The sequence below is a fragment of the Schistocerca serialis genome, chromosome 11, assembly GCF_023864345.2.
Source record: "Schistocerca serialis cubense isolate TAMUIC-IGC-003099 chromosome 11, iqSchSeri2.2, whole genome shotgun sequence".
Classification (NCBI taxonomy): domain Eukaryota; kingdom Metazoa; phylum Arthropoda; class Insecta; order Orthoptera; family Acrididae; genus Schistocerca; species Schistocerca serialis.
The window spans coordinates 195,763,513-195,790,225 of record NC_064648.1 but is presented as its reverse complement, the minus strand read 5'-3'; the positions used below and the strand labels follow the sequence as shown (position 1 = coordinate 195,790,225).

The 26,713-nt window shown below is 39.5% G+C and overlaps 2 protein-coding genes across 3 annotated transcripts in view; both read right to left on the bottom strand.

Moving 5' to 3' along the window:
• LOC126426649 (putative sodium-dependent multivitamin transporter) overlaps positions 1–26,713 on the bottom strand; it is a 504,370-nt gene that overhangs the window by 62,800 nt on the left and 414,857 nt on the right. The window lies entirely within an intron of this gene.
• Positions 1–26,713, bottom strand: part of LOC126426755 (putative sodium-dependent multivitamin transporter) — a 450,643-nt gene that overhangs the window by 14,096 nt on the left and 409,834 nt on the right. For both annotated transcript variants that reach the window (XM_050088744.1, XM_050088743.1), the window contains exon 3: positions 2,024–2,219. In XM_050088744.1, coding sequence (XP_049944701.1) covers positions 2,024–2,219 — 196 coding nt within the window. The remainder of the gene's footprint in view (positions 1–2,023; positions 2,220–26,713) is intronic.

The following is a 26,713-nucleotide window of genomic DNA, read 5'->3' as shown; positions in this document are numbered from 1 at the left end:
GCACAAAACACAATCCAAATGGTGCTCCGTATATCTGAAAGAATGCTTATTCACTGTGAAGTAGCACTGAAGAATGCATCAGAATGCATGGTAAGTGCATGCCTGTAGCATATATTTCTATGTAACACACAGATGGGAATGAGAGAACACATTGAGCCATTTCTCAACAGATACTGGTTTCCGGACACATCTTTTATTCCATTTTTGACCAATATTAGCTCCTATAGGTATATGTGACAATATGCTATAATACCCTGTATATGTAATGGGTGACATCACAATAAGTGGAGGAACAGTACCTTACTACATTCTGCCATGTCTAAATATAATTTGTGAGGCTCTTACTTGCTCCCCATTTTATTATCAGTTTCTTGGTGGTTCTCCTTGTACCTTAAGTTGCCTTGTTTGCACAAATATTGAGCTTTTCGGTCACCCCAACACTGCTATATGTGATCCAGCATGACACACGGCATTTCCTGTACGCTCAATCTCTCTGATGAGCGAGACGACCTTTGACAAATGATCGGCATATATAGTGGAGCCATTCTTCTGACTCTCAGCGCCCATTAAGTCATAGAGCATATTGTGTAGCTACATCACAGAAGCTGAGTTGTCAGATCGGCCCCAGTGGGGTCATACCAGAATGGCTCATGTGACTTTTTTTTAAAACTAAGTACCAAGATTGGTCTCTTGAGAGCCATTTAAGCCACTAGACTAAATAAGTCTGCAGTCAAGAAGGACACTCTATAATTTAATAATAAAATTAAATAAATTAAGTTTAATAATAAAGTAAAGGACAAAAGAGATAAAGCAGGTGTTCTTTATCCCACAGAATCTTGGTCAAACACTTGTAAATAAATAGTATGTGGCCTGTGAAAAGTACGACACTGTTGGTATATATTGCATCAGTTGTGACAATTGTCCTGCCAGGTATGTGTGGCAGACTGGCAGAGGGTCTGCTATTACGTTTCGAGAACACGATAGTCTGAGAAATTCAAAGTCCACTTTAAGTAGCAGCTTACGTGATTCAGGCCACTCCATAACAGGTGTAGTCAATAATTCAAAAGTCTTAGACAGAGAAGTGAAGGACCAGATCTTAAACGCTGTGGAAGAGTCTAAAGTTATACCCCAAACATACCCTTAACAATCAGCTGGAGTTACGACGTTACAATATACTGTCTATCTTTGATCGCCTTTCAAAGATGTAGTGTGATATTTGCTAGGTTATTGATCCTGGGCTTGTTGTTTCTGGTCTATTTGGTTTTACAATTTTTTTGCTGACATATTTTATAATTTATATGATTATGCTGTGTAACAGAGGCCTCAAATATTCCCAAAATATTTGGATTGCATAAAAATGTTTGTAGCTTTCCCTGCTATGTGCATGGTGATGCTTGTGCCCTCCATGATACACATGAACACACTGGCACACTGAGGAGGCTGAAGCATTGCTGTCTGCAGCTTCCCAGTATGAAGTGAGGATTCATAACCAGGGGCGTTCAATGTATCTAGCTGGGGCTTTTACTTTTCTTGTTTTGTTATTTTGCTCTTTTCACTGTAGGTAGGTGCACATTTAATATTTCAGTTTTCAACCTGTAAATTTGAATTATGACATCCCGCTTGTTATGGGTAACAGTACTTTACTTTGAGATGTCCACTCCTACTCCGTTTTGTATCAGGGTTTAAACATTTCACTGATGTGTATTTCATATTGGTTGTCATCACCATAGGTTATTAGGATAGCTATCTGTTTATCATAATGTTCATTGTACATTTCCTGTCTTGTACACCTGAAGATGTGATTTCAAATCACGAAAGTTTTTGTGTTCCCATAATAGTTCATATACAAGTGAAAGAGGTTTATTTCAGAAACATTTTATAATCAACTCCACCACTAAAACAGCTTTTAATCCAATACTAAATGTGTCTTCAAACAGATTATATCTGAAATTGACTGCCTAATCACTTGTCAGGGCATCGCTCAGCTGGAGACAGTGCTGCCACTGTTACCACTGCCACTCACCCTGTGCCCTCTCCTCGCGAGCAGCGCCCTCCGGACTGGCGGCACGAAGAGGTCGGGGTCTGGCGGCGGCACGCTGCGGTTCCCCTTGCAGGTGACGCCCGCCACCCACGACGCGACTTCGCCCACGACGAGTGTCAGCAGGAATCCCAGCACGACAACCCACAGGTACGACACGCGGTACAGGTAGAAGTACTCGCTGCAATGTGGGGGATAATACGTATTGTACATACGTGTAACGTGTGGATCCCAGGTGTGGTGTGCGTGTGACATCATGATATAACTGCCAATGTTGTTGTTGTGGTCTTCAGTCCAGAGACTGGTTTGATGCAGCACTCCATGCTACTCTAACCTGTGCAAGCTTCTTCATCTCCCAGTACCTACTGCAACCTACATCCTTCTGAATCTGTTTAGTGTATTCATCTCTTGGTCTCCCTCTATGATTTTTACCCTCCGCACTGCCCTCCAATACTAAATTGGTGATCCCTTGATGCCTCAGAACATGTCCTACCAACCGATCTCTTCTTCTAGTCAAGTTGTGCCACAAACTCCTTTTCTCCCCAATTCTGTTCAATACCTCCTCATTAGTTATGTTATCTACCCATTTAATCTTGAGCATTCTTCTGTAGCACCACATTTTGAAAACGTCTATTCTCTTCTTGTCTAAATTACTTATCATCCACATTTCACTTCCATACATTTCTACACTCCATACAAATACTTTCGGAAACGACTTCCTGACACTTAAATCTATACCCAATGTTAACAAATTTGTCTTCTTCAGAAACGCTTTTCTTGCCATTGACAGTCTAGATTTGATATCCTCTCTACTTCGACCATCATCAGTTATTTTGCTACCCAAATAGCACAACCCCTTTACTAATTTAGGTGTCTCATTTCTTAATATAATTCCCTCAGCATCACCTGATTTAATTCGACTACATTCCATTATCCTCGTTTTGCTTTTGTTGATGTTCATCTTATATCATCCTTTCAAGACACTGTCCATTCCATTCAGCTGCTCTTCCAGGTCCTTTGCTGTCTCTGACAGAATTACAATGTCATCGGCAAACCTCAAAGTTTTTATTTCTCCTCCATGGATTTTAATTCCTACTCCAAATTTTTCTTTTGCTTCCTTTACTGCTTGCTCAATATACAGATTGAATAACATTGGGGCCGGCCAGTGTGGCCGAGCAGTTCTAGGCGCTACAGTCTGGAACTGCGTGACCGCTACGGTCGCAGGTTCGAATCCTGCCTCGGGCATGGATGTGTGTGATGTCCTTAGGTTAGTTTGGTGTGAGTAGTTCTAAGTTCTAGGGGACTAATGAGCTCAGCAGTTAAGTCCCATAGTGCTCAGAGCCATTTTTGAATAACGTTGAGGATAGGCTACAACCCTGTCACAGTCCCTTCCCAACCACTGCTTGTCTTTCATGCCACTTGAGTCTTATAACTGTCATCTGGTTTCTGTACAAATTGTAAATAGCCTTTCTCTCCCTGTATTTTACTCCCGCCACCTTCAGAATTTGAAAGAGAGTATTCCAATCAACTTTGTGAAACACAAGCTTGCCTTTCCTTAATCTGTTCTCTAAGATAAGTCATAGGGTCAGCATAGCCTCACGTGTTCCAACATTTCTACTGCCAATACGGAATTTTAATTGAACGCTACTCTTTCCGTTTACTAAACTACCCCATACACTGTGCATTTTTTCATACTTCCATCCTTTTATTCTCAGGTGATGCTTCATTCCACTATTATGAGCCATATTTGAATGTTTTCTGCATATTCTTTGCTGATTTTATGTTAATCTCGTTTTATGAGACATTGTATTTCATTAATAGTTGCTTGTAAGTGGAAGGTACACAGTGTTTCAATAGCTTTTCAATAAATTATTAGGAACAGTAAAAATGTATTGAAGTACTGATATATGCAGAAATGTTAAGAATAATCAAGAAGTTAGTATTGATTAGAATGAAAGCAGTTGCTGACGTGTGTGAATATTAGCAGACTATCAGTTTAGTAAGTCATGGTTGTAAAATACTAAAACAAATTCTTTACAGAAGAATGGAAGAACTGGTAGAAGCTGACCTGGTGGCAAGTTTCTATAGATTCTGGAGAAATGCAGCAAAATATGAGGCAATAGTGATCCTACAACTTATCTTAGAAGATAAATTAAGGAAAGGCAACCCTACATTTACAGTATTTGTAGACTTAAGAAAGCTTTTGACAGCCGTGCCTGGAATGCTCTCCTTAAATCCTGAAGGTAGTAGGGGTAAAATACAGGGAGCAAGAGGCTATTTACACCATGTGGAAGTTATAACAGTTTAGGGAACAGAGGAAAGCAGTCATTGAGTGAGTGAGGCAGGGTTGTAGGCCTATTACTAATGTTATTCAATCTGTACATTGAGCAAGAAGAAAAGGAAACCTAAGAAATATTTGGAGTAGGCATTAAATTTCAAGGAGAAGAAATAAAAATTCTGAGGTCTGTCAATGACAGTGTAATTCCCTCAGAGGCAGCAAAGGCCTTGGAAGTGCAGTTGAAAATTATGGACAGTGTTTTGAGAGGAGGATATAAGATAAACATCAACTAAAGCAAAACAAGGATAATTGGATATAGTTTAATTAAACCAAGTTATGTTATGGGAATTAAATTAGGAAATGACACACTTGAAACAGTAGACGAGTTTTGTTATTTGGGCAGCAAAATAACTTAGGATGACTGGAGTAGAGAGGACATAAAATTTAGACTGGCAATGGCAAGTAAGGCGTTTCTGAAGAAGAGAAATTATGTTAAAATTGAGTATCAATTTAAGCTTTAGGAAGTCATTTCTGAAGCTATTTTTATCAGTGTATGTTCGGAAGATAAGAGTTCACACATGAAGAGACTAGAAGCCTCTGAAATGGGGTGCTATAGAAGAATGTTGAAAATTTAATGCCTAGATTGTGTAACTAATGAGGAGGTATTAAATACAGTTGGGGGGCACAGCCTGACTAGAAGAAGGAATCGGTTGATAGGAGACATTCTGAGATACCAGGTGATCACCAATTCTGTACTGGAGGGAAGTGGTGGTGGGAGGGAAGGGGGCTGTAAAAATCATACAGGGAGACCAAGACATGAACAGAGTAAGCAGATTCAGTAGGATGTACGTTGCAGTAGTTACTCAGAGATGGAGAGTCTTGCACAGGCTAGAGTAGCATGGAGAGCTGCATCAAACCAGTCTCTGGACTGAAGGCCACAACAACAGCAATGACAAATAATAATAATAAATAACAAAATATATGTTCACATTTTGTGCATGTCCAGGTGTGCAATGGGAACATGTGGTGATAAACACTGGAACCAATCCTTATATCGTTCAGTGTAATAGCATCGGCGCTCTTCTTACACTCTCATGATCTACAGCCTTAACTAAGACAGGTAGTGCGAAGCTGATCTTCACTAATTTTCTCTTTGAGTTCCAGGTGAGAACATAGGAAGGCAGGTTGTGGTGTTGACACTGCATTATCTGTGGCTAACATTCTCCCAGGCTGAAGTTATCGCTGAATTGTTACTCGATATTTTATTAAAAAGATTTATGAATATAAGTCCTATATGCTATGGAAGGTGGAAAGTGTACGAGATGTGGCAGTAGCTGCTCCATGCCTGCTCTGGTGACTTTTGGCACCCACTGTCCACAACCTCCTCACTGCCCCACTACTACTGCAGGCCGACACCACCGTGGACAGTGAAGCTCTTGACACTGTGCTTCCAGGTGATCAGCTGAGTTGTGAAATGCACGTTCCTGTATGATATTTCAACAACAGACACAGTCGTCACCTTTGGGAGCTGCTAGCTGGGTCACTATGCATACTTGCTGCCTGGCCTACAACTGGACCGAAACACTGTCTACGTCACACAGTTATTCGTAGCTGAGACTGATACCTAGTGCCAGTTACACACTGTGATCCTCTTTTGTTTTTCAGAGACCGCACTGATATTCTGTGAAATGCAAATGCCTTCAGTGTTTACCACCCCTGGTGGGCAAGGTGCCCAGCCTTATTTAAACTGCTATCTCCATCCCAGTTTACTAAACTTTTTGGACTTCTTTGTATTGCTAGAATCCTTAATTACAGCGTCCCAGAAACTTTGTGTTTACACGAGGACACTGGCCTTAGAGCATTTCATCTTGAGATTATATCAGAGGCAGTGCTCAGCAACAACTGATTTGCCAAGCTGTTTTAGTTGGGTGTGCCAATGAACCTGTTCTCAATTGTTCTACTAGTCTGACCGATGTAAGATATGCTACATACACTTGACCTTCTGAGAAGCACGTCATCTCTAACATTGCAAGCCACATTGCTTATCTTTGTTGACGTGAGTGAAAGACTGTGGATGCCATTTTCCATACCGGCATACTAATTTCAGTAGATATTGAGTAATTATTTGTATGTAACCTCCCCCCCCCCCCCCCTGTATCTCAGGAGTTGATTACAAAGCCCACTCAGTGTACCAATCCAACTAACCCCTATTTCAATACACTTCTTGTAGATGATATAATTCTGCAGCAGTGCTCTCATGATATGACACTACGCAAGGAAGGCTTTGCTGCAACGCCCATAGTTCGTAATAATGGCACAGTACAATGAGCCTACACCTGTGTAGTTCTAGAGTACATCGGATAGTGATTCAGCTGGAACTAATGTATGAAGTAATATATCTTTTGTTATTATAATATTTTGTAACACTAGCAAAGTGTATTTCCTTAGTTTTAATTTATTGATTTATTTTGGTGTTTGGGGACCCATGTTTCTTATGTCACATTTAACTATATTCCTTTATTTCTGAAAGCCTATGCCTTTGTATTTTGAGTTTCCAGGATGAAATACTGATTACCATATGTGAAAAATTATGTTCCCACTTATCAATTATCAGCAGAGAATTTTGGTCTTATCAATATTTAAAACTGTTAAAACCCTATTTAAAATTTATTACATCTGACACTAATTGATTATTCAAGCTTAACAAAACTTAAATTACTATTTGATTAAAGTATTATACACATTCCATTTGTGAACAAATACCGATATGAGTGATACTGTACAATCCATCTTATATCTTTGGTTTATGTTTCTCTAGCTGGAGGTAGTTGGCAGTGAGCTGTGGAGAAAGGAACCCGTTTTGTAACTGTGTTGATGATCAGACATGTGGAGGCAAAACTGCAACTTCTCTCCATTGCACCCATGTGAAACACATTGTTTATGTGTGAACAAATCTGAAAAACTGAAATTTATTATTTTATTTATTTCTTTATTTTCTTTTAAGAATTTTATTTTATACTTGATTAGATAATTCTGAGAACATGACAGAAATGCATTGTTGACTATTTTACTGCATGAATGAATTGTGCTAGTATCCTGAGACCAAGAAGGAGAAGGATATATTGTTCTGAAACGTCAAGATCCAAACACCCTTTTGGTAAAATCATACCCCATTTTTTTTCCAGACAGCAAGCAAGAACAACAAGTACAACAATGTACTTACAATTAGTGTTATTCTTAACTATTTATTGTTCACTATGTTAATGAAATATTTCTAGCACCTGAGCCCTGCAATTTCTTTTAGTCAACTCTACATATCGTGTCCACAGACGGACGTGTGACTTTTTATTGCAACAGTCATTCAAACATATTTTAATCATACAGCAGGACACGATGGCTTTAAAACACCCACTACATACCAGCTAGCAAAATATCTGGAACACCAAAAGAATGTGTATTTCAGAAAAAATCGTGTCATCTCAGTAAAACAAACATGTGAAGCAGTGCAGTAGGAGCTAGGAGTCAAACTCAGCTATAAATAGTGGTGTAATACAAATTTTAACATCATTCTTTACAAAAAGATATCTCCAAGTCAAAAACAAAGTCATATTCTATGAGAACATGGGAACATGTCTTTCAGCACCCATGTAAGGAACTATAATCTGGGAACTTCCCTTCATTACTCAACAAAATAGAGTAATTAGTACAAAATAAGTCATTAGGTGGAATCCTTGGGAATCTCTGTGCACCCCCCCCCCCCTTCCCTTCCAAATTGGGGCATCTTTACATTCTCACTGTGCACTCAGAACTGTGAGGAGCGATGTGACGCGCAATCGACAGGTGTATTACAGACACTGTCCTACAGATCTGTGCAAAACTTCATCAGGCTACCACTGTGGTTTCCTTTTTTGCAACTGATTGGACCCTACTTTCTGAATAGCCCTCGTATGACTTTCTTAAAAAAAAAAAGAAAGGGAAAATCCAGTGTGAAATGTAATAACATTATGAAAAAGATAATTGCAGTCTCTGGCTACTGAGACCTGACTTGGTTTGTGGCCTCATCAGACAGAGACTGCTGTCATCTATGAGTGAGCCCCATTTGCATGTCTGTGTGTGTGGGGGGGGGGGGGGGGGGGGGGGGATGCGCACCCAATGAGGTCTTGTTGGCCAGACACTCATTTTCTGGTGCCTGTCTGCAACTCAGTATATCTGCTATATGGTGAGTAGCAACTATACTTTTCACAATACTGTTACTAAGAAATGAGATTTATGAAGAAGAATCTAGACCCCAAAACAGGTTCTATGTGCTATTAAAAATTACATATCAATAAGCAAAGTTTTTCCTCTGTAGCATGGAACCCATGAGGTGTGGAACTAACAACTTATGACCCAAACCTTCCCCCAAAGGGATCAAAAGAATGTGTGCCTTCAAGGTTATAAACTAAATATTTTAATGTCATGCAGGTGATAGCAAAGGTGATATAATGTGTGAAAAAAGGGAAAAAATTGAATTTTGTGAGAGTCCAGGCAGCAGGTACACTTAACAATACATCTCACATCAACTGAAGAAGATGACTGCGTCAGTCGTTGAAGTATCGTGTGGAATAATGGAACTGACAACTCTGCTGAGCACCCAAAAGTACAGTGTCAATTTATGACGCTGCGGAAATGTTTGAGGAGATGCTGCAGCCGACCTGGGGTCCTGGGTGGGCGGCGGCGGTGTGGCCGTAATGTTGAAATCGCAGCCATCCATCCTCGTGGGCAGCCTTACTGCGTCCGGCCGGGGGATGCCGAAGCCGACCCACATGGAGAAGGTGAGCCCCGTGGCAAGGCCCGTTATGGCTCCCTGCAACACCGTCACGTAGCAGTAGGCCTCAGTGGGAAGAGGTGATGAAAAATAGTCAAAAGAGTCTGCAGGCATCTGAGAAAAGTTCACGTCGCTCTTTCAGTTGACGGTGAGCAGAAAGAACTGAAGGATGAGAAAGCCTCGTGGGCATCTGTAGATATTTATGCAATCTGGGCAAGACTAATACTGCCATTTCTGATACCAAAGTATTTGGGAAATTCGTGTCGATTGTTAAGAAAAGTAACGAGGAAAAATGTCACTGATTACTACCCTTAAAAGTGAAGCAACGGGAAACGAACTTAACCATCCAGTGGGTTCACCATTTTTCGTAACACAAGCCGGCATACGGTATACTTTGTACACTTGTAAAGAGTAGTGGTCTTTATGATACCAAGATTAAGATGTGTGAGCAAAATCATTGTTTAATCTTAGTTTGATTACACAACCGTAAAATAAACTTACATACCCTTGCTAAAGCATTGCTTAACTAAACTATAAAGAAATAAACTTTCATTACATCGCTCTGTTGCCACGGATAGGTGTTACTTCTCGGTAATGACCCATGGTATACAGCTGCATCAGACCCCAACCAACCAATTATTTGATTACTAATTAACTCGTAGGGAACAGCTTCATTAGGGGGTTTTGCTGCTAGCTCACCATCTGTGTCACTTTCGTGCGTGGCCCATGAATTTTTTTTGTTTCCTAACTCGCTGTTTATTTTATGTTACTGCTAATCACTTGGACATATGTCAATCACCAATCTAGCTGAAGCAAAAACGAAGGAATTGGTATAGCCCCACAACTGTGAAACAACAATGGAATAGTGCAAAACAGTGTCATTTGTGTTGGCGGACTTTTTACTGATTGCTGCCGCTTAATGATGTCGGCAAAGATACGGACATTCTATAGTTCACAAAGCTGACCATCAACTGAGCTGTGTGATAATAAATGTGAAGAGAAACGAACACATTGTTGGGATATCATTTAATAACAGTGCACCACATTCAACTATCAAGCAGCAGAAGGTGCAGATGTTTATGTGCAAGTTCGGTAAGCTAAAACTGTTATATGACATATACTGAGCTGTTACAATTCTCGCAATGTCTGTCTCAGTTTCACGGATGGCTGCCGTCAGGTCAGTAAGTTGACCTTAACACTGGAATAGCAGTCTTGCATTGCTAAAACTGGTGTCTCATGTGTCAATTCCTTTACAGATACAAAGCGAGCTGGTGCATTGGTTAGCACGCTGGACACCTACCTGGGAGGGCCACAGTTCAAATCTGTGTCTGGTCATCCACGTTTAGGTTTTCCATGATTTCTCAAAATGAATCCAGCCAAACTCCAGGATGATGCCTTTGGAAGGGAATAGCCAATTTTTTTCCACATCCTAGAACATCCTGGGCTTCTGCTCCGTCTCTATTGATCTCAATGTCGACTGGATTAAATACTAATTTTTCCTTCCTTTCTTTCTTTCTTCCTTCCTTCCTTCCCTTCACACATGTATTGCATATTCTCAGGACCCTCCCAAGTCCTGGTTTTTCAGAACTTTTGCTACAACTGGTTTCGAGATTTCATTTTATAATCATTCTTGGTATTATCTTTGGACAGGTGATATGAAAGCCTACACAAGCTATCATCCATTTTTTAAATGAGTGCTATCAGGTTCCCTCCTTTTATAATACCTTTTATCTTTCATTTATTCACACTTAAAGATCTATCAGAGTACTGCTCATCCTAATTGACAATTATTTTATAGACCGATCTAAAGCAAAAGGGCTAATCATTGCAGTTGGCACTATGGCACTATTAGTTCCTTTCTCAGGGAACAGAGATGGAAAGATTGGGGAATGTTAGAAGGAGGGGTAGCTCACCTGGACACCAGAATGAAAAGGAGCCACTGATTGTGACAATGAGGGCAGAGAGGATGAAGGAGGGAAAGGGAAACTTTTCTGAAAAAGAGAAATACCTTAATATCTAACACATATTTAAGTAAGTTTTTTCTGGAAGAATTTGTTTGGAATGTATCATTATATGGAAGTTAGACAAAAACAATAAACACTACAGACAAAAAGAAAGTAGAACGTTTTCAAAATGGGTGCTACAGAAGAATGCTAAGAGACATGTGGGTAGTTTGGATAATTACAGAAGAGGTACCAAATCAAATTGGAGAGAAAATAATTGTGGCACACCTGAACAAAAAAAGATCAGATGAGTGGTACACATCTGGAGGCATCAAAGAATCATCAGTTTGGTAACGGACGGTAAGTGTGGGGGACAGAAATTGCAGAGGGAGACCGAGGCTCAAACACAGCAAGCAGGCTCAAGTAATGAAGGTTGCAGTCATTAAGCAGCTTAGACATAACGTGTTTGGGGAGAGCTGTATGTAACCAGTTTGTTGGTGATGTTCAGTATGTAATGGAACAGCTCAATAGTATCAGTGAAGTATGTGATGGACTCCTAATTTACGTTATGATGCAACAAGATATCTTCCACAATTTTTTTGGATTACAACATTAAAAAATTAGTGTAACATTCACACACAAAGTAACAAAAATTTATATAAGGAAAAATATTTTCACGCAAATAATGTAATTTTAAAACTGTCATGCATATTTTGTGCATTCATGTAACTAGAAACATTCTCCCCCTCCTCCTCCTCACCATCACCACAATTACTACTACTGTTGGCATTAATATTGGATACTGAACTACAAAAATTAAAAATTAATTATAAATGAAATATGCACAAAGTTGCTTATATTTACGATGTGATTGATACTTACAGCAAGCAATATCTTTGGATGTTTTGGACCCACTGACCCTTGGCGAGCAGCACCAGTTACAGTCTGACATGTTTTGGAAGTAAGTTTCCGTGTAGCATAAAGGCAAGGTGCATTGTGTTGTACAGGATGCGACAATTCAGATAGGGATTGTGAGGGTAAGATTAGAATAATTACTGCATGAACAGAGGCATTCAAAAATCATTCTTCCTGCACTCCGTACATGAATGCAATGGGAAGAAATCCTAATAACTGGTACAGTGGGACATACCATCTGTTATGCACTTCACAGTGACGTGTATGGTAGAAATATAGATGTAAATTATCAGTAAAGATTGAATGAAATGTGGAGAAACGAAGTAACCTGCCTGTTACAGATCTTTTAATATAGTACACACAACGAAATTTGAACCCTAAAATCTCTTCTGCGTCTGTAGATGCCTTGTGCAAGCCACAACAAACCCTGATAATGAATTAACACTGAATGGCAAATAAAACAAAATCATTTATTTCAACACTGACAGGAAAACAGGTCTCATGTCGTCTCTTGTATTTACTTCTGAGAACACTGAGGGGTAATGGTACAAACAGATCACTGTGGGAGTTTGTCAGGCTTGCTATGTCTCATCTGCTTTACTTCAGTTATTTCATCACAGTGCCAATAACAATAGATAAGTGAGTTCACTACCGGTATACCTCGGCATCCCAGTTCTACACACCAGACCTCTCTAGCAGAGTCTCTGGCGAGGCAGCAGGACGAGGAGTACGTACCGGCTCGTTGGCGTGGGACAGGAACATGCCGAGCGAGAAGAAGCCGAGCACGGGTCCGCCGATGGCGCCGAATATCGTGAGGCTCGCCTGCAGCACGCCACCCAGGAACTGCGCCATGAAGGCCAGTCCCAGGAACAGCAGTCCGAACACCAGTGCCAGCAGCTTCCCCACAAGCGGCGACCGCGACTCCCACAGCGGGTGGCCCCGGTACCGCACGTACAGTGGCTGCCGAACACCGCGAAACTGCGTCAGTGTTTCGTCACGAACGGCAATCGCACAGCTGGCTAGCGACCGCATTTGCAGAGCTGCTGCACTAACACAGGAACCGATACCTCTCTCCACCTGCTCTGTGAAGAGGCACGGATGGCAGTCTTAGCGATATCTGAACGACTTCACCATACGCAGCGTGAACTAGCGGAAACTAGCGGTAAGCTCTTACATCTCCATTTATACATCAGTAACATAATGCAGTGTTATGACTGGAATAAGGTGGACTGTCTAACATTCAGGACTATGGAGCTCAGTGCAGAAATGGCAACTAATAGGCAAAAGAGGAAATTCCATGGCCTACAGGTGAAACATCAGTCGCTGGCAACTCTCGAACTGTGATTAACATGTCTGGGAGAGAATTAACAAAAGAGGAACATTCAGTTCTGTCGAAAGGAGGCAACTTTCCAGTCACGCCACTAAAGGTTCCTACGGAGGAAATTATTGCGAATGTGGAGGCAGGAATCCGTTTGTTACCATCGCACTCCGCGGATGAAATCGGGACTGAAACAGCCAGAATATTACGCCAAGCGAAACCATCTACCAGCAATTTGTCTCAATCGGAAAGGAGGGCACTGAGGGAGATCAATGCGCGTAAGAGCATTATTGTACTTGCAGCTGATAAAGAAAATGCTACGGTTTTGCTCAACACCGAAAATTATCACAAGAAGATTAGTCATCTTTTGGATCCCACTATGTACAAAAAGCTTCAGAAGGATCCTACAACCAAAATATTGAGAAATACCAATCAACTGGTGAAACAATCTTCTCTTTCTTTGGATGATAAAAAACAACTCTGCAAAACGAAGCTTATCCACAAAGACTTTTTGGACTCCCAAAGGTGCATAAACCTCAGGTCCCGTTGAGACCAATTGTGAGTGCCATAGGATCTCCGACACAAGAGGTGGCCAGATATCTCATCTGCTTGCTGCAACCACACATCGGCAGAACGGACAGTTACATTAACAACTCGGCGCATTTTATTGAAAAACTGAGGGAGATTAACATCAGCCCAAGTGATATTCTTGTGAGCTTCGATGTAGTGTTTACCATTGTGCCTGTAAACGAAGCTATTTCATATATAGCAGATATTTTTACGACTGACATAGTGGCTTTATTTAAACACTGCCTGATGACAACTTATTTCCAGTATAACTAGTTTTACGAACAGATTGACAGGGTGGCTATGGGAAGCCCTCTCAGCCCAGCTGTTGCCAATTTATTTATGGAGATCTTCGAACAGCCAATGCTGCAGACTGCCAGTAAAAAGCCTGCTATATGGTACTGCTATGTTGATGACACATTTGTAGTGTGGACTCATGGTGAAGAAGAGTTGGATGTCTTCTTGGTGCACCTGAACAGCATTAATCCGAAGATACAGTTTACGATGGAGAAAAAGAGCAATGGTCAACTCAATTTCCTGGATGTGTCGGTAATTAAACGGGTGGATGGGACGCTGGGCCACAAGGTATATAGAAAGAACACTCACACAGATTGATACCTTCACAAGGAATCTAACCATCATCCTAGGCAAAAAAGAGGTGTCATTAAAACCTTGGTGGCCAGAGCCAACAAAATCTGCTATGTCCAGAGCAACAACGGTCACCTACTGGAAAAGTTTTCCTACCATTTATTAATAAGGTTACGGACCGTGTCAGGAAAATTCTGGCCAAGTATGGGATCGAAACAATCTTCAGACCCACCAAGAAGACTAAGGAATATTTAAGAACTGCAAAAGACGCCCGACATCCCCTAGCGACACCTGGGGTATACAAAATTCCATGCAGTTGCAGACAAGTATATATTGGAACAACGAAAAGAAGTGTAAATACACGCTTAGCTGAACATAAAAGAAACTGTCGCTTAGGACACATAAAAAAATCGGCCGTAGCTGAGCATGTTTTTCGAGATGGGAATCATAAAATTAAATTTAATGAGACAAGTGTTCTAGCGCGAACATCCCATTATCATGCACGCTACTACTTATAATGATTATAATGTGAAAGTATGATTAATGAAGCATCAAATGCATGTAAACACGTCAAATGAGTTAGAAGAGAGATTGCATAATCAATGAAAAAGATTTTTCTTTATTCAGGTCTAACATTAAAAACCTCTAAAATGACAGGCATCATCAATTTAATTACAGCTACCATGCTCTTAAGCAGAGAGAATGATAAAGTATTTTGTACATTTTTAGTTTAGTCAGCACAATAGACACACATTCATACTTGTTTACTTTTGCAGAATTATGTTATGCTTTTCCATTTTAACAAGAAGAAACAAGAAAGCTTGTACTTATTGGCTCCGTTCTCACCTGATAGAAGCATGTAATGGATTTATCATCATTCTCACATCCCCAGCTGGACCTGTAAGAGCTTTGGCAACTATCTACTTATCATATTTCTTTTTGTTTCGCACTTGTTGTGTGGATCGCTTGGCTCCCAGAAGCATATATGATACATATAGTGCTGTATCACCAACATTACTTGGTTTTTTTTTTCCAGACCACTCCATCACTCACTCCAATTCAACCAGTGGAACAAGTGTGAGTGTAAGTAACTGTGAACCAAATGTAATCAAAGGCTGTTCACTTACGTACCATTTACAAAAGACAGAACATTTCTTGGCAGATGCTCATTCTCCTGTATCTTCTCCTGTGCAAACCAGGCTCCAGACAACAAAAATGATCTACAATTCAAAACAAATAAGAAAGTAGGCCCATCCAGTTAATGCATTTAAAAACACACACACACACACACACACACACACACACACACTGGTGCACAAACATCATACATCAACTGTTTTTAATACATGGACATATGACACCTATCCACCCATAGCCCACATATTCCTCTCATCACAGCTGCAGTAGGCCTCACCTTAAAGTAATCCTCCAATGTGACGGCAGCCAGTGAGTTGACGGCCCACGAGACGGTTCTCAGGGAACCACTGAAGATGCCAGCGATGAAGAGGCCCGACAAGCCCGGCATGCCGCTCATTGTGTCCACCACATACAACGGCATCAGCTGCAAATGAAGTGCTCGTGTCATTCTGAGGGCAGCTGCATTACATCCAGCACAGGAGACTGTGACAGCGCTGACTCAGGTAAACACAGGATGGACTGACATCTGCCTGATATCTTGTCAAATACCTCTCAGTTCAGTTACCACAACTGCATTGTAATTTGGAACTTCCTAGCAGACTAAAACTTGGTTCGGACCAGGATTCAAACCTGAAATGTCACCATTCAGTGGAATGCTCTTCCTGGCTGAACTACCCTGGTACAGTTCGCACCCCGTCCTCACAGTCTGACTATTGCCAGTGCCTCTCCAGTACTTTTCAAACTTCATGCAAGACTAACAGTACTCCTTGCTCTATCACAAAATTATCTCAAATTACCTTATAAATTATGTAACAAGAACCAAATTTGTTTCTGAAATAAAGCATCTAATTTCATTAGATACTTAGATACCTATTTACTGTCAAAAATTGGAAAGAAAGTTTATGATATTGCTGTAAGTTTTATTGGAGTCAAGAGCAATAATTATATACACTGCCTGGCCAAGAAAGTGAAGCACTCTGAAGACTGATCAGATGTTAATGTAACAGAGCATGCATACACACACACACACACACACACACACACACACACACACACACACAACACACACACACACACACACACACCAGCAACGGGTAGAATGGCCATAAGAGTGCATTACTGTTTTTTATGTTTTGTGTTGTTACCAGGTCTGGTACAATATAAAAAAGGCATGAACAGATTAGGACATTAAGTGGTCACTGTGAAGGAGACAGAGAAGCTGCATAATCATCTGAGAAGCGTTATCAGCACCTGCAGAGGCCTCATATTGACTTTCCATTTGGGCAGATTTTCTAATTATGCAATATCAAAATTAAATTTTTGCAAACAGCTACAAATCACACTTTTTTTGTTGTATTGACTGGTTTCACTCTTCAGATTAACAAGAGCATCATCAGAATATACACTGTAAAAGATAAAAATTGAGGCGATACAGGAAACTTAAACTGACATCACATGAAGTACATATTCTCCTGCCAGTATGGTGATTTATGTTTAAAGTTGTGTTTAAAGTGTGTTTAAAGTACAGCAGTAAATGATGACATAGATATGACAGCACGAGAGGAACATTCAAGTAAACCTGTAAAAATCAAAATATCTTTCAAAATACATTATAAAAATACATATTTAAAATATCCATTCAAAAATGCACTCAAAACTACTGTTTTTAAAGATATTTCTAATAGGATGATATGGCAGGTAATATATGTTTCCAGAATGAGATTTTCACTCTGCAGCGGAGTGTGCGCTGATATGAAACTTCCTGGCAGATTAAAACTGTATGCCGGACTGAGACTCGAACTCAGGATCTTTGCCTTTCGTGGGCAAGTGCTCTACCAAGCTCTACCAACTGGGCTACCCAAGCACAACTCATGCCCCGTCCTCAAAGCTTTACTTCTGCCAGTACCTCATCTCCTAACTTCCAAACTGTACATTAAATCACATAAACACATAAAAAAAAAGCTTTGCATCACCCTGGTTCCCAGAACTCCTGAAGATAGATGTTGTCTGTGGATCTTGTGTCACAGACACAGTCCCTTTGACTGTTCAGAGCTCCACTAAAAGTGCCCAAAGATGTAAACAACCATGCATGAGCAGCACCTATTAAATGGAGGGGACTGACAGCCAATCAGTTCCAGTGATTCCACATGAAGGAGGTACATGGCTCATGTTGTCTATAGTTCAACCATGCCTAGATGGTTAGTACTGCAGTTTGATCATGTCTGCATTGTAACTTTGTGCCAGGAAGGCTCTCAACAAAGGAAGTGTCCAGGCGTCTCAGTGTGAATCAAAGCGATGTTGTTCGGACATGGAGGAGATACAGAGAGACAGAAACTGTTGATGACATGCTTCAATCAGGCCGTCCAAGGGCTACTACTGCAGTGGATGACCGCTACCTATAGACTATGGCTCAGAGGAACTCTGTCAGCAATGCTACGATGTTGAATAATGATTTTTGTGCAACCACAGGATGTCATGACTCGACTCAAACTGTGCCCAATAGGCTGCACGGACTGCAACGTCCCTCCTGACGTCCGTGGCAAGATCCAGCTGTGCAACCACGACACCGTGCAGCATGGTACAGTTGGGCCCCTACAACAGGCCGAATAGATCACATCAGTGTATCAAGCGTTCATGACTAAGACATCATGAGTGAACTGCTTAATCTTCTTCAACTCTTGCAATCATATTCTTAATACATAGTACATGGAACAGAAAATATATTGGATTAATTAATCATCATCATCATTTAAGACTGATTATACCTTTCAGCATTCAGTCTGGAGCATAGCCCCCCTTATAAAATTCCTCCATGAGCCCCTATTCAGTGCTAACATTGGTGCCACTTCTGATGTTAAACCTATTACTTCAAAATCATTCTTAACCAAATCCAGGTACCTTCTCCTTGGTCTGCCCCGACTCCTCCTACCCTCTACTGCTGAATCCATGAGTCTCTTGGGTAATCTTGCTTCTCCCATGCGTGTAAGACGACCCCACCATCTAAGCCCGTTCGCCTTGACTGCTACATCTATAGAGTTCATTCCCAGTTTTTCTTTGATTTCCACATTGTGGACACCCTCCTGCCATTGTTCCCATCTACTAGTACCTGCAATCATCCTAGCTACTTTCCTATCCGTAACTTCAACCTTATTAATAAGGTAACCTGAATCCACCGAGCTTTCACTTCCATACAACAAAGTTGGTCGGAAGATTGAACGGTGCACAGATAACTTACTCTTGGTACTGACTTCCTTCTTGCAGAAGAGAGAAGATCGTAGCTGAGTGCTCACTGCATTAGCTTTGCTACACCTCGCTTCCAGTTCTTTCACTATGTTGCCATCCTGTGAGAATATGCATCCTAAGTACTTGAAACCGTCCACCTGTTCTAACTCTATTCCTCCTATTTGGCACTCAATCCATTTATATTTCTTTCCCACTGCCATTACTTTCGTTTTGGAGATGCTAATCTTCATACCATAGTCCTTACATTTCTGATCTAGCTCTCAAATATTACTTTGCAAGCTTTCAATCGAATCTGCCATCACAACTAAGTCATCCGCATATGCGAGACTGCTTATTTTGTGTTCACATATCTTAATCTCACCCAGCCAGTATATTGTTTTCAACATATGATCCATAAATAATATGAACAACAGTGGAGACAGGTTGCAGCCTTGTCTTACCCCTGAAACTACTCTGAACCATGAACTCAATTTACCGTCAACTCTAACTGCTGCCTGATTATCCATGTAAAGACCTTTAATTGCTTGCAAAAGTTTGCCTTCTATTCCATAATCTCATAGAACAGACAATAATTTCCTCCTAGGAACCCAGTCATATGCCTTTTCTAGATCTATAAAGCACAGATACAATTCCCTGTTCCACTCATAACACTTCTCCATTATTTGCCGTAAGCTAAAGATCTGGTCCTGACAACCTCTAAGACGCCTAACCCCACACTGATTTTCATCCAATTGGTCCTCAACTAATACTCGCACTTTCTTTTCAACAATATCTGAGAAGATTTTACCCACAACGCTGATTAAAGAGATACCTCTGTAGTTGTTACAACCTTTTCTGTTTCTATGTTTAAAGATTGGTGTGATTACTGCTTTTGTCCAGTCTGATGGAACCTGTCCCGACTCCCAGGCCATTTCAGTTATCCTGTGTAGCCACTGACTTAATTTCATCCACCCCAGCTGCTTTATTGCACTGCAATCTATTAACCATTTTCTCCACTTCCTCAAATGTGATCCTATTTCCATCATCATTCCTATCTCATTCTACCACGAAATCTGAAACATTACTGATCGCATTTTCACCTACATTAAGCAACTCTTCAAAATATTCCCTCCATCTGCCCAAGGTATCCACAGGATTCACCAGCAGTTTTCCTGACCTGTCCCAAATACTTGTCATTTCCTTCTTACCTCCCTTTCAAAGACTGCTAATTACATTCCAGAATGGTTTTCCAGCAGCTTGACCCATAGTCTCCAACCTGTTTTCAAAGTCTCCCCAAGATTTCTTCTTGGATGCTGCAATTATCTGTTTGGCTTTGTTTCTTTCTTCAACAAAACTTTCTCTGTCTACTTGAGTTCTAGTATGTAGCCATTTCTTCAACAAAATTTTCTCTGTCTACTTGAGTTCTAGTATGTAGCCATTTCTGATACGCCTTCTTTTTCCTTTTACAGGCTGCCTTGACTGTGTCATTCCACCAAGCTGTTTGCTTCATCCTACTTTCACACACTACTGTTCCAAGACATTCTTTAGCCACTTCTAGTACTTGTAATGGTACTTTGACTACCGCGCCTCCGCCAATACAAAGATATAATTTACGATCGCGCTGCGCCAGCGACCTATTTTTATAAATAATTTTGTTCATCTTTTTACTTTTTGCGTAGGTTTTTGTTTTCAACAACTAATTGATGACACTCTCTCTCTTGTCTTCATACGAAACACGTGTATTTTTCGGCGATGTGTTGAATGTGCTTTTGGGTGGAAATTAAAATTATATTACAAAGCGAGGTTGTTTCAATAGTGATTCGAGGTGGTTATCGCCAAATTTGTAAATTGATCATGACAGTGACAACTTGAAGAAGTTTTCAGCAGATGGAGAAAAGTGAAAGACGGGTCGTCCTACAAGAGAAATTAGGAGGACAGCCATGAAGACTATATTGTAATTAATACTGCGTATCTAACAATATTATAAGGTAAATTTCAATTAGTTTGTGATGCTATTTCCGTACAGTCGCTTTTTGTAGTGTTGCCGACCCGGTCTGCCATGCACGGTCAAATTACAGCACGATCTCAATCAATAATACGAAGACCGCCTTATCTGTAACTGAAACCACCAAAATTCAAAACCCAATCAGATTTTCTATTTTATATTTTTCACGGCAGAACCCTGAGAAAAAGAAAACACTACAATTGGCGTCCTGGTGACAGGACTTACAATATCCGGATTTGATACAGGTGCAATTATTATAAATTTTGGACATTGTATCTAATTTTAACCACTTAATAGCATCAGAAAATGAATTTGGACTAAGTCTAATTCATTTCAATTGTAATGTTACGTGCATGAAATTTACAACAATATTGTTTTCCCTGTTATTAATTCGTGTTAATTTTCATTTTCATGTTGAGGAAATTAATTTGGTAAAAAAATTAAAAAATAAAAAAAAGGAAAAAGGATAACGTTCCATAAAATAATTTGCACGGACGCGAAAGAAAAATTTTGGATTGAAAACTGTATATTTGACGCTACATTCTCAACATAAGACTGAAAAAAAAATAAAAATAAAAAAAAAATGGTGAGTACAGAAATTTACATTTTTTCCAGTTTCAAGCAGCCACCTGTACTTCCTTTATTCCGATCCATTTGTTTCGCAATTATTTTTTCAAATTGTAGTTAAAATTGATTTACTATTATTGCAAATGATAAGTGAAGAGCATATTCACAGTCATTTATTTGTGAGAGGGAAATTTCAGTACCAGTTTAATAATAATTCAATTTCTAACTAAAAATCATATCGAAATAACCATTTCCATAAGAGAAATTTCAGATTTCAACATATCATATTTTATTTTTTTTTTTTTGCCATTGGAAAATTTTATTTGCAATTAATTATGAAAACCGCAAGATGGATGCTAGATGCATAGAAATTGTTTCCGCGGACGAGCTTAGTGAAAGTGACACATTGCAAAACATGTCCGACAGTCAAATGAATATTGAACTTAATTGTGAGATGTTCAAGACATAATTTTACCGGATCGATTAAGACAACAACCCCTATATTTAAACAGATATACAGGCGAATGGAGAGTGAGTACTACGCGACAAAACGCGACATTGACAACGTCAACTTCAGAACCAGACATCAATCAGACACGAAAAAATGATGAAACTAAGACACAGGACTCTGACATGCTCAGCCAGATTCTGAAGTTACTTGGTGACCAAAACAGAAAATTTGACAAAAGATTTGACGCTTTAGAAGAGAAAAATGACAATTTAAAACGTGACATTGGGAAATTTGACACTAAATTTGATGAACTGACACGGGACATAAAACAAAATTTTGAAAAACAATCGAGACAAATTGCAGACTTGACAGAAACCACCAGTAGTCTTGAAAGGAAATTTACTGACTTATCAGACAAGGTTACGAGACAAGAAAAGGTATTTGTGGAATTCAGTGACGAGACGAAAACTGACTTACAACGATGTAATGAGAAATTGTTAACAGTAATTTTTGAACAACAGAAAACCAGTACCCAAGTTGACGAATTACGATAGTCACACAATTCCGTAAAAACAAACCAAGAACACTTAGACTTGACGATTACAGACCTTTCAGACAGATTAAATTATGTAACATTGGAGCAGAAATCCTTACAGGAAAAGTTAGAAAAACTTGAAGACAGAGCAGATGTAGCATCTCTGAAGAATGACAGAACTCTAGCAGAGAAACTTGTACATGAATGCAAATTATGTGATGATTATTTAGATGAGAAGTTTGAGACAATGACACAGATCATTTTAGATAAGACAAAGGAACAAGTAAAGGGAGAAACAGATAATATTCAAAAAGAGGTACGTAAACTTAAAGAAAATGTAATACCAAGTTTGTCAGTGATACCAAAACCCATAACAGGCAACCAAAACACAAATGAGAATCCGAATAATGCTAGACCCAGCACACAGCCAAAAATAGAATTACCAATGAGTGATACAAATCCCAATGAACCATTTTCAATGCTACCACAAGATCAAAATTGCTATCAGACATCACCACATACTATGCACAGTTTGACACAAAATGCAGGACCCATAATACGATCGGGAATAGCTGATGAAACATTAGTACGACATGGATACTTTCAGACATTTTCAAGTGATGAGAAAGACAAAGTGCATCCGATTGTTTTCATCCGCTCTTTTGATGGTATTTTCCCGAGACATTGGTTAGAAGCCGACAAAATTCGATATGTTACAAATTTGTTACGTGGAAGAGCAGCTAAGTGGGGAGCAGCAATTAAAAGATGATGTTTAACATTTGAACAGTTTGAACAAGCATTTCTTGAGGAATTCTGGTCGATCACAGAACAGCAAAGTTTAAAACGAGAAGTATACAATCCAGAAATTTACAACCCGAAGAAAGAGACTTTACGACAATACCTTGAACGCTACCTAGACAAAACATTATATTGGACAAAACCAGCAGATTTACCAGACGTAATTAGAACACTTAAAAGCCACTTACCATTTCCTTACCGTGATAAATTAATAGGAGTGTCCGAGGACAACATAAAGAATTTTTTCAGTTATGTTGATGAGATAGATGTTGTTTACAGAGATGAGATCAGGAATTTCAATCAGTTGTATCCGATCCATCCAAGCAATTCGCGTACGCACAACAGAAATGACAGAGGCTATTGGAATCTGCCTCCGACACCACAACAAAACACTCAAAGAAACAATACGCACTACACTGGGACAAATCCATTCAATATTAGGAGAAACAACTCGCAGCATTGGCAAGGAAACAGTAATTATTACTATAATGGTTATCCAAACAGTAATTACAATCAGAACAATAACAGTTATATTCAAAATAACAACAACAGAAGAAGGAACCGAAATCATAGAGATCAAAGAAGAGAGGATAACAGGTACCATCCAGGATATTTTCAGAGAAACAACGTACAACAACATCCAAACATGTATTGCAGGAATTACAGTAATGACAATACCAGTTACAGTCATGGACGAAATAATGTACGGGGAAATCACAATGGACCACCGCCACGACACATGCAATACAGCAACCCTCAATTCCTACCTAACGGAACTCCCGATGCGACGCGAATTAATGTCAACAACCAAACAGCTGATACTTGGGTGACGCGTGACAGAAATGTAAATATTATTGAGTTGGGCAATGAACCCAACCCGCAGCAACAACTGGATTTACCAGAAAACGAACGACAACCGAGCTAAGCGCTCGAGTTACGGTCGATAGGGAGCAGAGCGCAACGGAACCGACGATTTGTTTTCTCCGATATGATGACAGTAAGAAAATAGAAAATGAATTATATCAGGATGTAGATTTTAATAGTACCAGTAAAACAAAGGAGATTATTCAGGCTATAACACGAGTTACAATTGGTAGTTATGAAGTGGAAGTAATGTTAGATACAGGAGCAGCAGCAAGTTTCATTTCAATGTCCTTATATAATGAACTCAAACAAATAATGAACATACAACATTGTCAGTACAGAATTGTCACATTATAAGTGCCACCGGTAACAAATCGAAGAATGTGAAATTTCAAGCGCTAATTAACTTCACATTTTCAAATATACCACTCAATTACAATTTTCTGGTAGTAGACAAATTAGTTATGCATTGCATATTAGGAATTGACTTTTTGAATGAATATCAAGCAATCATAGATTTAGGAAAAGGGAACACAGGGTACAAACTTAAACAGTAAACAAGGTAAGTTTGAACAGTTACATTTTGTGTATCCACCAGCAACAAACATACGTGATTTAACTTTTAATGAAGCTGTAGCTCAGGAATTATACCTAATGATTTATATGAAAAATGCACAGAATCTGAATATCTGACAAAGGAACAACAACTTGAATTACTTGAAGTTTTGCAGCAATTTGCTGAGGTATTTGTGGAGAAACCTCGAATTGTTAGAGGCAATACCTATGAGATGGATGTTAAACCACACAAAACATACTGTAGAACATTTTCCATCCCCACAGAATCGTAAACAACTCAAAGCCTTTCTTGGTCTATCTTCATTCTTTAGGAAATTTGTACCCTACCACGTTCTTAACAGTCCACATCTTCTATCTTTACTCAAAAGAAATAATATTTGGAAATGGACAGAGTTCTGTCAGACAGATTTTGAAGCGATTAAGAATGCTTTAGTTAATGCACCGTTGTTATGTCATCCTGACATGACGTCAGACTTTTGCCTAGTAATAGATGCAAGTTCCTATGGGCTCGGAGCATTTTTATTCCAAATTCATGTAGAAACTGAACAAACAGTCATCAAACCTATAAGTTTTGCTAGCCGCACGCTCACTGAATGCGAAAAGGCATATTCAGTGACCGAGCGCGAAACACTTGCCATAGTATGGGCATTTCGCAAGTTTCGCTACTTTCTATGGGGAAAACGTACTAAGCTTTATACTGATCATCAAGCTCTTTCTTTCCTGCTATCATGCAAGTTATTACATTCACGTCTTGCACGCTGGTGTGCATCACTACAAGAATATGATTTTGATATTATATATATAAAAGGAGAATCCAACATTATAGCCAATGCTCTATCTCGTTTGCCACAAGGCCTACAAGAATTTTCAGATGTGACAGAACAAACATCAGATTTCAAAATTTTACTCATGTATGACGGTACATTTGCACCTTACCACAAAAACATGTGCAGGAAGCTAGCCATATTGCAGGACAATGATCCCAGGTGGATCCAGAAAAAGAATAAATTACGTGCAGAACAGACCCACATCTCGAAAAATATTACACATTACACAAAGAAGCATTATTTCACCGACGAAACCCTGAATCACAGCATTGGTGTGTTTGCTTACCTGAAGCTCATGTCGATGATTTTATTTTATTTACACACAGAACTTGGGGACACTATGGTGTAACCAAATGTATGGATAAGATTATACAATATTGCTATTTTCCAAATTTAAGGCGAAGAGTATTGAGTAATATTAGGAAATGCATCATATGTCAGAAAGCCAAATATTCTAATCGCACAAGCACAAATGAATTGCACCCAATCATACCTAAGAGGCCATTACAGCTAATTTCTTTAGATATTGCAGGCCCCTATCTACAAGCACGTGGAGGAATGAAATACATCCCTGCTGTGTTAGATGTTTCCACAAAGTATTTAAAATTATATGCTTTACGTTCAGTTTTTACCACTGCTATTACCAGACGTCTATTAACAGATTATTTTGTAAGAATAGGAAAACCTGAAGTTATGATCACGGATAATGCAACATATTTTACCAGTTTAAAATGGAAGACTTTATTGAAGAACAGAATGTTAAACATATTTCAATTTCAAGATTTCCCGTGGCAGGAAACCCAGTAGAAAGAACATTTCGGGAATTTGGACAGTTTATGAGAACACACACACCAGAAAAGCACACAAAATGGGTAGAATACCTAGCACCATTTGAACAAATAGTGAACAATTTAACTTACATTTCTACTGGATACACACCAACTGAATTAATTGTGGATAAAACAGAAAGAAATGAATGGACAGACCCTCTACCTAAATTTACAGCAACAACAAATCATGTTAGTTTAGAAGAAAAGGTAAAACAAGCTTACACAACATTATGTGACAAAGCTAAGGAAAGAAAGCAGAAATATGGCAGAGGTGTCAGGAAAGCACAAACATTTCAAGTTGATGAGTTAGTTTTACTAAGAACAAATCCGGGCTTGGGACCGGCAATGACGGAGTTTTATATATATATATATATATATATATATATATATAAAACTCCGTCATTGCCGGTCCCAAGCCCGGATCCTCATCTTACAAGTGATGAGGGA